Source organism: Thalassophryne amazonica, chromosome 18, assembly GCF_902500255.1.
Source record: "Thalassophryne amazonica chromosome 18, fThaAma1.1, whole genome shotgun sequence".
In the NCBI taxonomy this organism is placed as follows: Eukaryota; Metazoa; Chordata; class Actinopteri; order Batrachoidiformes; family Batrachoididae; genus Thalassophryne; species Thalassophryne amazonica.
Genome location: NC_047120.1, coordinates 20,168,550 through 20,182,115, shown reverse-complemented (window position 1 = coordinate 20,182,115; position 13,566 = coordinate 20,168,550). Strand labels below are relative to the sequence as shown.

Sequence of the window (13,566 nt, the reverse complement as noted above, 5' to 3'; positions counted from 1 at the left end):
ATGGCACCCACCTCAATAGCAGGGTGTAGTGGCTGGGTTAAGACATGCTGGGATATGTTTAACCTAATGTCATCTATTCTTAAAGTCACATTTCAGATGCCAACAGGCAGCCTGTTCCACAAGATGTGAGCACGGCAAGAATAGGCTCTGACTCCTGCTGACTTCTTTTTAACCCTTGAGACACAGACCAAGTCTGCATCCAAGGACCACAGGGCACGATGAGGCACATAATGCTGAACAAGTGCAGCAAGATAGTTGAATTAATGACCATTTAGACCCTTATATGTCAGCAACAAAACCTTGAAATCTGGTCTTCGAGTAACATGGAGCCAGTGAAGAGAAGCCAGAAACCTCTTGGTTTTCATCAAAACTTGAGCAGAAGTATTATGTACCATCTGTAGATGCCTGATACTATTTTGTGGCAATCCAGAAAATAAAACATTACAATAGTCAGTTGTGGATGTGAAATTTAAAACAAGTCCTGATGTACATTTCCACTTCATCAGTTCCATCAGAGTAATAACTTACTGTCGTCAGGTCAAACTCACCACTCTGATAATTTGTTTTAATGACTGTTGTTTGAACATTTATTGTGTCTTTGCAGACACGCAGCCATTGTTGGTGATTAAAGAAGAAACTATCCATGAACACCAGCAATGGAATCTGAGTGTTGACCAGGAGGACATTAAAGAAAAAGAGAAGCTGTGGATAAGTCAGCAGGGAGAACAGCTTCAGCAGCTGGAGGAGGCAGATCTCACCAAGTTTGGTTTCACTGTCGTCCCTGTGAAGAGTGAAAATGATGATGAAAAACCAGAGTCATCACACCTTCGTCAAAGCCGAAGGGATGAGAGCACAGATGCTGAGCCTGTAGCCAGCAGCTCATCTGTACACAGAACACTGGCAGCAGAAGCTGATGGAGAGGATGATGGAGGACCACAACCAGCTAGCAACTCAGGTCCAAACAGTCATTTACAACCAGGCACCAGTGGCAGGAGTTCAGACAGTTCTGGAACTGAGACTGATGACAATTTTGATTATAAACAGACCAGAGAACTTCAGTCAATTTTTTACTGTCAAAATAATACCAATATTGTTCATTCAGGCAACACTGATGAGAAACAATTTAAAGGCTGTAAATATGGAAAAGCATCAGGTCACATGAACAACTCGGAGGAACACAAGGGGAGGCAAGCAAGCAGAAAACCAATTAGCTGTCAGAGTAAAAGACAGAGACAGAAGGGTACTCTGACGAAATACATGAGAATTCAGACAGGACAAAAACCATTTGTCTGTTCTGATTGTGGTAAAAGATTTGGGCAAAAGAGCATTCTGAACCAACACATGATTATTCATACAGGGCAAAAAGCATTTGTCTGTTTTGAATGTGGTCAAAGATTTGGACTAAAGAGCACTCTGAACCAACACATGATAACTCATACAGGGCAAAAACCATTTGTGTGTTCTGATTGTGGTCGAAGATTTGGACAAAAGAGCAGCCTGAACAAACACATAATAATTCATACAGGCCAAAAAGCATTTGTCTGTTCTGAGTGTGGTCAAAGATTTGGACATAAGAGCTACCTGAACCAACACATGGTAACTCATACAGCAGAAAAACCATTTGTCTGTTCTGAGTGTGGTCGAAGATTTGGACGAAAGAGCAGCCTAAACGATCACATGTTAATTCATACAGGGCAAAAAGCATTTGTCTGTTCTGAGTGTAGTCAAAGATTTGGACATAAGAGCCACCTGAACACACACATGAGAATTCATACAGGGCAAAAAGCATTTGTCTGTTCTGATTGTGGTCAAAAATTTGGACAAAAGAGCAGCCTAAACAGACACATAATAATTCATACAGGGCAAAAAGAATTTGTCTGTTTTGAATGTGGTCAAAGATTTGGACTAAAGAGCACTCTGAGCCAACACATGATAATTCATACAGGGCAAAAAGCATTTGTCTGTTTTGAATGTGGTCAAAGATTTGGACGAAAGAGCTACCTGAACGAACACATGGCAATTCATACAGGGCAAAAAGCATTTGTCTGTTCTGAGTGTGGTCGAAGATTTGGACAAAAGAGCAGCCTGAACCAACACATGATAACTCATACAGGGCAAAAACCATTTGTCTGTTCTGATTGTGGTCAAAGATTTGGACAAAAGAGCAGCCTGAACAGACACATGATAATTCATACAAGACCTGAAAAATGACCTACGAACAACATGGTCATTGAAAGACATTGATATCATCCTAGTTGTGGTGGGCAACAGGCCTTATGAAGAAGAACCTGAAGAAATACCTTGAAGCAATCCCTGGTCACCCAAGCGCACACGAGGTGCAGTTGTCTGCAATTAAGGGAACGATCACCATCTTGGAGAGAGCCCTCGGATGCAGTGCCAGCTATGATTAGGGTACAACTTTAAACCCCGGGTCTGGGGCCCATTGCATTCTACAAAAAAGAAATCCAAGATAAATGAAAAAACAAAGACACACAAACGAAATACCAAGACCTTAAAAATAATCTACGAACAACATGGTCACTGAAATAAACTGATAAAGGTATTCTCCATCACTGTGACAAATTTCTTTCAATTGGCCTCAGCGACAGCTCTTGTCATTTTGGCGCCCTAGATCTCACATTTGTTGTCGCGACCCCGTGTGCAAAGAAGAGAACAGCCAGAGAGATTTCCTTTTTTTTAAGCCAGAATTTGATTTAGATTATGAATTAATGAATTTTTTTTTTTTTTTTTTTTTTTTTTTTTTTTGGTGCACACAGGGCAGAACAGCAAAAAAGCTTACAAAGAAAGAAAGAAAATAATCCCAAAGTACACCCATGTGCCAAAAAGGATGTATGCACAAGCAAAAGCTTGTAAAGGCCTACCCCTTTAACCAAAAATAAAAAATTATACATATACTCATCATTACTAATATGAAGTATACTACATTGATCCATGAGTTTTGAAGCAAGCAGCAGTACACAAAAAAACAAAACACAAACAATAGACCTAATTTAACATGCTGTAGTAAGTGATGTGTAAGCTTTTATAGTGCCTTTTAAAAGCAACCAAACTACCGAGTGATTTTATGTTCTCCAGACAATTATTCCAAATATTTACACCTTTAACAGAAGTTCAATGACTTTTTGCGGTAGTTCAAATCTTTGATTTCTGAAATAATAATGTTCCTCATAAATTATAACTGGAGTCCCTCATTTTAAACAGGTCGTGGACATGTTGTGGCAGAAGTCTATTTTTCACTTTGAACATAATTTGTGTTATGATCTAATCCAGGGGTGGCCAAGTTCGGTCCTCGAGAGCCACATTCCTGACACTCTTAGTTGTCTCCCTGCTCCAACACACCTGAATCCAATAAAAGACTCTTAGCAGACTTTTAATGAGCCTTTCATTGGATTCAGGTGTTGGAGCAGGGAGACAACTAAGAGTGTCAGGAATGTGGCTCTCCAGGACTGAACTTGGCCACCCCTGATGTAATCAATAGTCCCAAAATTTCAAAATATGCTTACGGACAAACAAAGGATTAGTTGGCTCACAATAAGGTTTCTTACTAATGATTCTTATAGCTTTCTTTTGAAGTAAAATATAGGATTTGTTAGTTTTGTAAGTGGTTCCCCAAACTTCAATACAGTATATCATGTATGAAACAAGTAAGGATGATATAATGTAACTTTTGAGCGTTGGGGGGGGGGCAGTCTTGTGCTTTATACAATATGGCAGTGATCTTTGACATTTTAGATTTAACATAATTTAGATGTGTTTTCCAACTTAAATTATCGTCAATAAAGACCCCCAGAAATTTCATTTCATTTGCGAGTTCAGTTTCAGCATCACATACTCGTAAATTTCTGCATGAGTTCCTGGGCTTATTACTGAATATGATACACTTTGTTTTGCCAAAGTGAAGTGACAATTTGTTAGAATCAAACCATTCCTTAAACGTCTGTAGTTCCCTCTCCATCGTGTCCAGACCCTGTGTTAAATGATCCCCACTACAAAACACAGTTGTGTCATCAGCAAATAAAATACAACTCACAATCTTCTAGTTTGTGTACTTGTCAATTATTTCATGTTCATCAGTTTCTCTCAAAAATATTGAATCTGAAATTAATTATTTAAGGAGAATAAATTCTCTGATCATAAAGATTCTGTAAGGGTAGCTTGTTAGTTTGGACTATTTGTGACAATTTCCTGGAGTTGCGGGTTAAAAACAGTAGAAAATGTGACAGGTTAACTTCACGACACACGGGGTCAAAAGATAAAGTTGCTCCAAATTTGTTAAAAAGTGATGCAAATTATTCTGATCAGTCAAATAATGTGTTATATGCTTCAATTTGATTGGAGTATTTTTAAATGTTGACCCCTGTGAAACCCTCGGTTGAACCTCTACCTGGCTCCAGCTGCCACCCTGGGACGTCTCCATGTGTTACTGAACCACAAGGCAAAATGTCACATTGCCCATAAATGAAATTAATGGTGATTATTTTGTCTGGTGTCGTCTCCAAACAACAAGGTCACTCAGTTATGACAAATTTGCTACTTTCTGTGTTTTGACAAACTCCAGATAAACTCAAAAAACCCTTTAAAATGGACAGAGTCAGCTGTTTTTTTCCACCTGTGTGGCAGCTGTAACATTATTATTTTAACTCACCAATTTTCAGCTTAAGAGTAAAATGTCAGAGTATCTTCACTGGTGTTTGCCCGTCTTGTTTTTCTTGATGTCACATTGTGTCAACATGAAGACAAACTCGATATCTTGTTGGTCGTAATATCGGCTGAATTCCTTTATTAATGTGACAATATAAAATTTAACACCTCAGTGCTGAATGGATCACTAAGGTCCACATATGTGACCAAGAGTAAAACACAATGAAAGGAGCAACCGCTCTCCACTATGAGAAGACATAGGGCATGTGCATGTCCATTTGTCATGAATGCAAACTGTTAAAAATAGTCTCTGCTGGAGGCTCAGCTTTGTGCACGCTCATGTCATTAATGCAGTAACTGTGAAAAATCTAACAAATACATGTGTGATCAGACAGCCTGTAAAAACAGCTGAAAGTTCCACGTGCACGTTCACAGCAGCAGCTATAACGGGTTTCAAACAGTGTCCTGCTGCAGTACAGACAGCAGACACAGCAGCAGCTATAACGGGGTTCAGTGTACTGCTGCAGCACAGACAGCAGACTCTGCACACATCCAAAATCTGACAGACTGTCTTAATAAAATAAAATAGTAATAGCAAATCTACCAGCTCCACTGAGGAAAAAATGAAATACAATAGGAAGAAAATTGAACAGGGCACTCACCCACTTGTAAAAAATGGTTTCCTGCAGGCTGACCTATGTAATGTCCAACACTCCACGGCATCAGAGAGGACCGGGCTGGTATCATCACACACACAGATGGGGCACGACATCCTCCTGTGGACAGATTGATTGATTGATTGATATCAGGATCTGAAATACGACAGACCCCAACAAAAAACTTAGTTTTGAGATGAAATGTGTTGTCTCCGCTGAACGGACCACTGAACCAGGCGGCAAGCACGACGCTCGTTCACAAGCACGATTTAAGCATAAATTATGCAGAAGTTAGTGCAGTTTAATAAATAATAATTCAATGTTTAATTATTATGATTGTTTTTACAGTTGTTTACACACTAAAATGGAAAATTCACACAATTTACAGATCTTCACACTCAAGTAGTAAAACACCTGTCCAATAAACAGACTCAGCTTAACACTTTTTGTAAAACTCAACACACATTTTCACACCTTAGACACAGATAAGGATTGTGAAGTTACTTCCTTCTCATTACAAAGCCCCAGCTTGCCAATGACCACACTAATGAACAAATTTTATCATCACATCCACCAGGTGTGGAAGCTCACATGTGCTGAATTGAAAATACAACACTCGGGTATGTAGATGCTATTTACAGTACTGTTGTTGATGCTTATTTTTTCTTAAGAATTGCTGTAAGTATATTTATTTCATGCAGTATTTTTTATTTGTCTATACAGCAGTAAGAAAAACTACTAAGTTGTGATTTTCATTGTTGATTGATATGTTACTGTAAATGAGTTGTAAAATAAATATAAATAAATAATATAAAAATAAATATTTTCAGTCATAGTATTTGTGTACTTTCTCTGTATACTTCAAAGTAATCATGAAGAATGTTGTGGATTTGTTAATATATTTTTTGTCATCTAAATTATAATGTCTGGCAAAACAAGTCTAGCACATGGTATTTCCAAAAATGGAGGTTTTTACAAATGTGTTTTGTGTTGATCACAGTCGTGTGTAAATGACTGAAATAGTGTCTCAACATTTGAAGACTGTTAGTGAAATGAAAACAAAACAGCATTTTTAGTATTATTATTATTATTATAAATATGTATATATGTTTTGACTGAAGTGTCATTTTGTGAACAATGGAGGAGTTCTACGAATTGAATGTGGTGTTTGGATAATTGTGTGAATGTGTTGGGGGGGAAAGCCTGTTTTTTGTTTTGTTTTTTTTTTAAACGCGTGTAAACAAATGAAAAAAAAAAACTATTCAATCACGAGTGTCTACTGCCCTCTAGTGGACATAATGCTGAGCTACAACGTCATGAATTTCGGTCAGAATAATGCAGATATTACAACATATTTTAAAATATGTAATATAAATATATAAGACTATTACATCCACAAAAGTCCAACTGTTTGAATTTAAAGGAAATCATGATGATTCACTGCCCTCAGGTGGACACAACAGTGAACTAAAACATAAATATTCCCTATACATATATAATTTCGTTGAATATTCACAAATATAATAAAGGCTACATTAAGGATTCCAGTATGAATAACGATGATGATGACAACTCAATGGTAATACAACTATTTTCTCATTGTGAACATGTGCGTCACACTCGGGGCCGCCTGCCAGTTTTGACCAAGTGTGCCGACTTCTGCAGATGGGTGTCAGAACGTTTTGGAACTGAAATCCGATACCTTTTGGATGTGCGCCATTCACGAATCCGACGCCACTGCGTGATTCCGGCTATGTGTGGCGGGGATATTAATTTTCATCTCCTCTGTGACACTTTCCAACTTTAACACATCCTCAATAATTACAGTGACCTAATATTTGGTGCCATGTTTGAAGATGGTAACATCCATGACATTGATCAACATCACTTTCATCTGCTTTTGCAGCTTGAACCTTGAGTCAAACCTCTTTAATAAACCATCAGTCGTCTCTTCTTCCTTCCTCAGTGTGGTGATAACAGTCTCTGCATGAATAATATAATCTGTGACGCTCTCATGAACAGTTTTTTTGAAGGGATGTCAGCAGGCTGATCACACGTGGCTTCACCTTACCAGCATCATGGTCTCTGAGAATCTGAAGAACCTTCCTGCTGTTGTCCGCTGTATCTCTCATCACAAGTGACAGACTTTTATCACCCAACACTTCATCAGTTCAACAAACACCTCTTCATTTCTTTCATCACCTTCATCTGCCTCTTGCAGTTTGATCCTCGTCTTTCGACTGAGCAGACGTAGGTATGTGAGAAACTTATTTTCCCATAACTCACTTTTTCATCTCCATTGAAACATAATCGGTTCCATCAGCTTCCAAACTCCTTCCTGGGTCCATAACCTGCTGATGTTGCATCATAAATGGACTGGAATACTGTGTCTTAACATCATGGAGGAACAAACTCACACACAGCCTTCAGTTTGTTTGATTGGCAGTAAAACTGCTCACAGGAGCAAAATCACAGTAATTTATTGATTATCTGCTGCACTCTGACAATGACGGCAGTGTGAAGAGCACAATGAAGAACAACAGATTCAGAAAACTTTATTGATCCTAGAGGGCAATTCGTTTGCAGCACTCCAGAACAGTTCTCACATACGCACAACATACGAGGTCTGTGAGAAAAGTATCGTACCTTTTTATTTTTTTCAAAAACCATATGGATTTGATTCATATGTTTATATGTCAGCCAAGCTTGAACCTTCGTGCACATGCGTGAGTTTTTCCACGCCTGTCGGTTGCATCATTTGCCTGTGAGCACGCCTTGTGGGAGGAGTGGTCCAGCCCCCTCGATTTTCATTGTCAGGAAATGGCGGAATGATTTGGGCTTTTTTTCCATCAGAATTTTTTCAGAAACTGTTAGAGACAAGCAGGTGGAAACCATTCTAAAAATTTATCTGGCTTTCGGTGAAAATTTTACGGGCTTCACAGAGAATAAGGACTGTTACTGCCGCTTTAAGGACGCCCCACAATGGCGCACAGCGCGCCGCGCTCCAAGCCGCCATCGAGAGGCAGAAAACACATCATTTCTAAACGGATTGCTGTGTGGAGCCGGGACCGTTGTGAGCAATTTCTCTGGTTATCACAAGAGCTGGACATCAGCCATTTTCCGGCAGATTTCACTTTTAACAAGAGATTTTGTCATGAAAAGCCGCGCAAAGGCTTCACGCATCAGGACCGATTCGCTGATCGTACTACCATCCATTTCAGTTACAAGTGGAACTCTGTTGGAACAATAAAAGTTATACGACATTTAAAAAAAAAACAGTCCCCTTAGAGTTCATCAATTTAATAGCAGAAGGCACAAAGGAATTTGAGAAACAATTAGTTTTCCGAGCTGGAACATAAAAACGACGCCCTGAAGGCATCAAGATGAATTCTGGAGTCAAAGGATGGAGCGGCTGAGCCAGGAGACTTTAACATCTTTAAATTACAGGAGTGATGGAATGAATGTAGCTTTTATCTTTCTTTTTCTTGTCTCTGCGACTCTCTTGCCCATACCCCATATAGCTTTTTCTTTCTTTTTCTCTGCGAATCTGTCAATACTCCAATCCAGTAGGTGACGGTAATGCAACGATAAGTTCGTCCCGTCATTACAATCCAACGAAGAAGTGTTTCCTGTTGTTGTCCGAGGCTAAAGCTAGTTAGTTGGAGACGCTGGAAACTCTTCTCTGAACAGATCAAACTTCACTCTGTGATCCTCGAATATGTTTTTTGAAGAGCTCCAGAAGCACAAAGGTTGACAGTAAAACCGGAAGAAGACGAAAAGACGAAGTTAGCGCTGAAAGGTGGAACAGATGAGAAGGTTGTTGAAACAGCGGCTAACTGCTGCTAATGCTGAGATATTTGAGTTGGTAGAAACAAACACATCACGGAGCAACAAGAAGAAACGAGTGGATTTAAAGAAAAGAAACTAGTCAACGTGCTGGATGCTGTTTTCAATCCTGAAGTTCGCTGATCCAGAGCAGGTTTGTCCACTAAACTTTATTTCAGACCAACTCTGTTAGCTGTTAGTTAACACCAAATATCAGCAATAATAAATAAACTGTTTTCCCTCATTTTATACACAAAAATGGAACGATACACACAAGTCATGAGTGAAGTGAAGCTGAAGCTCAAACTGCTGAATTCTGAGCACACTAACCCCTAGGCTGCCTTGTAATAAAAATAACCACATTCGAAGAAAATAACATTGAAGATCTATCAGGATAAGACGACTTTAAAAACCTCTTTAACACTGAGGGTGAATTATGGCTCCTGATAGTGTTGATAATATCACATACAAATGATTTATTGCACATTCTGAAAGTGAGAGTGTTCTTGGGCATGTGAGAAGCTGCAAGACATGTTATTATTGGACATTCTAATCCAATTACATTTTTCCACAAATCTAATTGGTTAATTGTGTGAGATTTCAGACATAAAATATCACGTAAACGGTGGCAAAATATTAAAACAGTTTCAGATTTAATGTATTAGTCCGCGTGTGCTGCTATGCAGATGTAAATAATTGTGCTGTCACCTGAGAGCGACAGAAACTCGTGCAACCATGACGATGCCGAACTGTGTGGATTTAATGGATTTAACTGGATTGATTAATGGATTTACCGTGGATTTAACTCAAAGCAGCTGACGAGATGGAAAAATTTGTGGGTCTGCTCACAGAATTTCCAGTTTGGCATGAACACGCTGTTGTGCCAGTAAGCTTTGACGAGCCAACCACACCCTTTCCAATGATTCGCCGAACGACCATGCAAACATTGGAATTGGATTAGAATGGAAATAACCCCCTTGTGTCTGATGATTTGCGGACATTGATGAGACACAGTGAGACAGGGAGGGGACAGCTGTTATGTTAAAGAGTGTCAGAGGGAGGAGTTACAGAATCTAATGGCTAATTTTGAGGCTACATCGCCCACCACTAGGTTACATGACATTATCAGTTGGCTTTGTCGTTGCTCATTGTGAGCAGTAGATGTGATTGGCTGCTGTATTTTATTGCTGTAGGATTTTTCTGTGAGCTTCAGCTGTTTTTATGCTCGTGAATGTTACTGTGCTGTTCAATGTACTGTACTGTATATCTGTCTCTGTCAGATCTGTATCAGGGGCAGTCACCCTGATGTTTGGTACAAGATCAGAGCTTCAGAGTGTTTTTCCTCATCTCTGACACTGGAACTAAATCAGGTTGAGGGGGTTCAGGCATCTGATGAGGATGCTCCCTTGTCGTCTCTCTATGAGGTCTTGCAGGTACGTCCAAAGCCTGGACGCACTGGAGAAATTATATTTACCAGCTGTCTTGGGAACGCCTCGGGATCCCCCAGGAAGAGTTGTAGGATTTTGCTGAGGATAGGGAAGTGAGGGATGAGCTGCTTGCTCTGCTGCAGCCATGACATTGACCCGGATAAGCAGCTGAAAATGAATGAATGAATAGAGTTTTCTGTTTCAGTCAAATTATGTATTACAGTAAAGATCAAAATTGATCAATATGGGAGGAAAGAGTGACTTAAATATATATAGTGTATGTTTGTTTATTTATTTATTTATTTATTTTCAGCCTAAACTGAGGCTTTGAGTTACTTTTCAACAAACCTAGAAAATTAAATTCACTCACCAAGGCTGCAAATTTGATCATTGAGGCAACTAAACATAAATATATCTAAGTGAAAACTAAGCACAAGTTTTTTTTGTTAAAATTAACATTTTGAATTTGTTGCTGTGACATTTAGCAGATGTCCCATTGTAAACAAATAAGTATTCTCTTAAGGGCATCAGACACAACTGTGAGTTTATTTTTTGCTGACAGTCCATTTTATTTTTTACCAAACGTTAACTTCTGAAATGACTAAACAGTTGAGTCATTGCTGCCAATTTGAGCAGCTTTGTTTGCCATTTCAGGGCTTCTCCACATACGCCCTACTTCAAACACAAAATTCAGTTAAAAAAAAGAAACGGCATTAAATGTCAGAAATACATGACTTTTAAAAATTGTATTTTATTTCTTTTTTTCTGGCACTCCAATCTTTGATTATGCAGTATTAATTTATAAAAATTTAGATTTTTGAGATTTTTATGGTTCTTAATTTTAAGGATGCGGGAGATTCAGGAGATTTTGCCATAGGAATGGACAGAAGGACAGCAGTTTCTCTTGACAAGCACAACTTACAGTTGCGAATCAAGTTGTCCCATTACTTTGCCACAAAATGTGGACAGTGTCTCACTGTCTTCTTTTCTCTTCCTGATCACCGACTCTGTAAGTTCAGAACACAAATGTTTTTTAGCACCATCTTAGTTTGATTCAAACAAACATCTTATGGACATTAATATCATCTCTCTCTCTTTCTCTCTTTCTCAATAGTCAGTACATAAGGAAAATGTTAACATCTCTGGGATCAGGGTTGGTGTCTCCTGCTTTAGGATGTCTCTCCTAGCACTGGGACGTTTCGGTGTTGTCTCACGCTTGTGATTGGTCAGCCTGGGCAGCAGAGCAGCAGCAGATGATTAAATCGGCCTGTTTTTAATCTTTCCTCCACTTGGTTGTTGATTTTCTCTTTCTTTTCTGTTTTAAAGTCTTTGTACAAACATGTCTGAAGTCCAGCTAACACCTGCTGATGAAGGAATGATCACAGACCAGGAAGAAGAAATGTCATTTAAAAGAAGAGAACAAAAGAGGTAAAGGGCTGGATGTTGTTTTTAATCCTCTAAATCTCTTCTGCAGAACAGGTTTGTTCACTCAGCTTTGTTTGTGTTACTGATACTTTATAACATGTTGTTGTAACAGTCAAATATTTTCCTCATCTGGTATTCCTCCAGTGATTCTGTCAATACTTACACAACAGGATGAGGAGGATTTTGATGAACAATACATATAAATTTTCTCCATATTCTGTAAAATCTCTGAATAATTTCTAACTGAAGGAAAGTGACGGCACCACCTTCAATGTTTTGACTCCCCTTGTCCAAGATCAGCAAGGACTTTGAATTTAGAAATGAACAAAGGTAACTGAAAGGATTCTGGTGGCTGGCAGGGATTTGTGTATTCTGGGATGTAGAGGTTTGGTTTATTTTGATCCAGCACTTGGCACTAAAAGGTCAACTAGGCCTGGCCGATATATAGATTTTATTGATTAATTCGAGTTTTTTGTTGTGGATGATTTAAAAATAAAAAATTAGAGTTTTTCTCCTCTTCCTGCGGTGCACCTTTTTGTCCTCAGGACCTTCCGTAGCTTACCCCTCCCCTCCCATTTCCTTCACACAATAACAAACATGGCTAACCGCTAATGAAGAGCGAATTTCGTTAGTGGGTTGGGATTGCTGCGACAGATGTAGAAGAAGTGACTGCACGCTGCAGAGTTTGTCTAAAGCCAATTGCAACAAAACACAGCCGCACAACAGACTTATTCCAGCATCTAAAACAGAGGCATCCGGCTGCGTGGGGGAAATGCCACACTTTACGAGGGGAACAACAGCACAAACTCCTGCTAAAAAGCAGCTTACTCTCTGGTGGAATCATTTATCCAAGTGTATTTTTTAAATCAAAAGAACAGTTAGAGGTAAGTAGGACTTAGTTTTATTAAGTTTTTGATAATATAAAAGCAAAACTTGTTTTAAGATATCTTTGTCATTTGTACTAAATGTTTTCTTTAAAAAAGTAGGGGGAACAAAATTGAAAGTTGATTATTTATTTATTTTATTTTTTTCTGAAAAAAATCTGAGATTTTATTTTTAGCCCACATCGCCCAGGCCTAAGGTCAACATTAGTAACCGGTTGTACACAGGTATAAGCAGATGAAGAATAATTATCTTTGCTCCCAGAATTTATTCATCACTGCAGTATTACTTCAAATCAACTCAAATCAACATGACTTGAATGAATAAAATCCATTATTTTCTACAGCTCCCATCAACAACCCAAACTATTTAACTTTTCCTTGATAACTTGTTAGTATTAATAGCCGGCTTTGCTAGCAGGCGTGACACGTCAACCCAAATAGTGTAAATGTGGAAGTGTGCAAAAACGTGGGTTTGCAAAAGAGAGAGGGGGAGAAAGAGAGACTGTGATGGAAGTCTGGTTCCAGAAACAGTCTTTGTTAACAGAACTATCTTTGGTTTTGTGATATTTAGCCTGTAAGAAAAGCTGACTCAAGTAATTGACACTAAAGTGGTTCGTAACTGAAAATGTCTCTTACACAAATATGTGGATCCAAAAAAAACTTCAGCATTTTCTTTATCTGTTAATT

The 13,566-nt window shown here is 38.7% G+C and overlaps 1 protein-coding gene across 1 annotated transcript; it reads left to right on the top strand.

The window, feature by feature from the left end:
- The first annotated feature begins 1,158 nt into the window (after positions 1-1,158).
- Positions 1,159-7,459, top strand: LOC117530543 (gastrula zinc finger protein XlCGF8.2DB-like). The gene is made up of 2 exons (XM_034193437.1): positions 1,159-2,200; positions 7,341-7,459. Exons 1-2 carry the CDS (start codon positions 1,159-1,161, stop codon positions 7,457-7,459), a joined length of 1,161 nt encoding a protein of 386 aa, XP_034049328.1.
- The last annotated feature ends 6,107 nt before the right edge of the window (positions 7,460-13,566 follow it).

Bases quoted from the DNA above. Each gene is read 5' to 3' on its own strand.
- LOC117530543 (XM_034193437.1), top strand. From the start codon at position 1,159: ATGAACAACTCGGAGGAACACAAGGGGAGGCAAGCAAGCAGAAAACCA. The intron at 2,201-7,340 runs CTGAAAAATGAC...TCTCATGAACAG, and splicing joins CATGATAATTCATACAAGAC to TTTTTTTGAAGGGATGTCAG.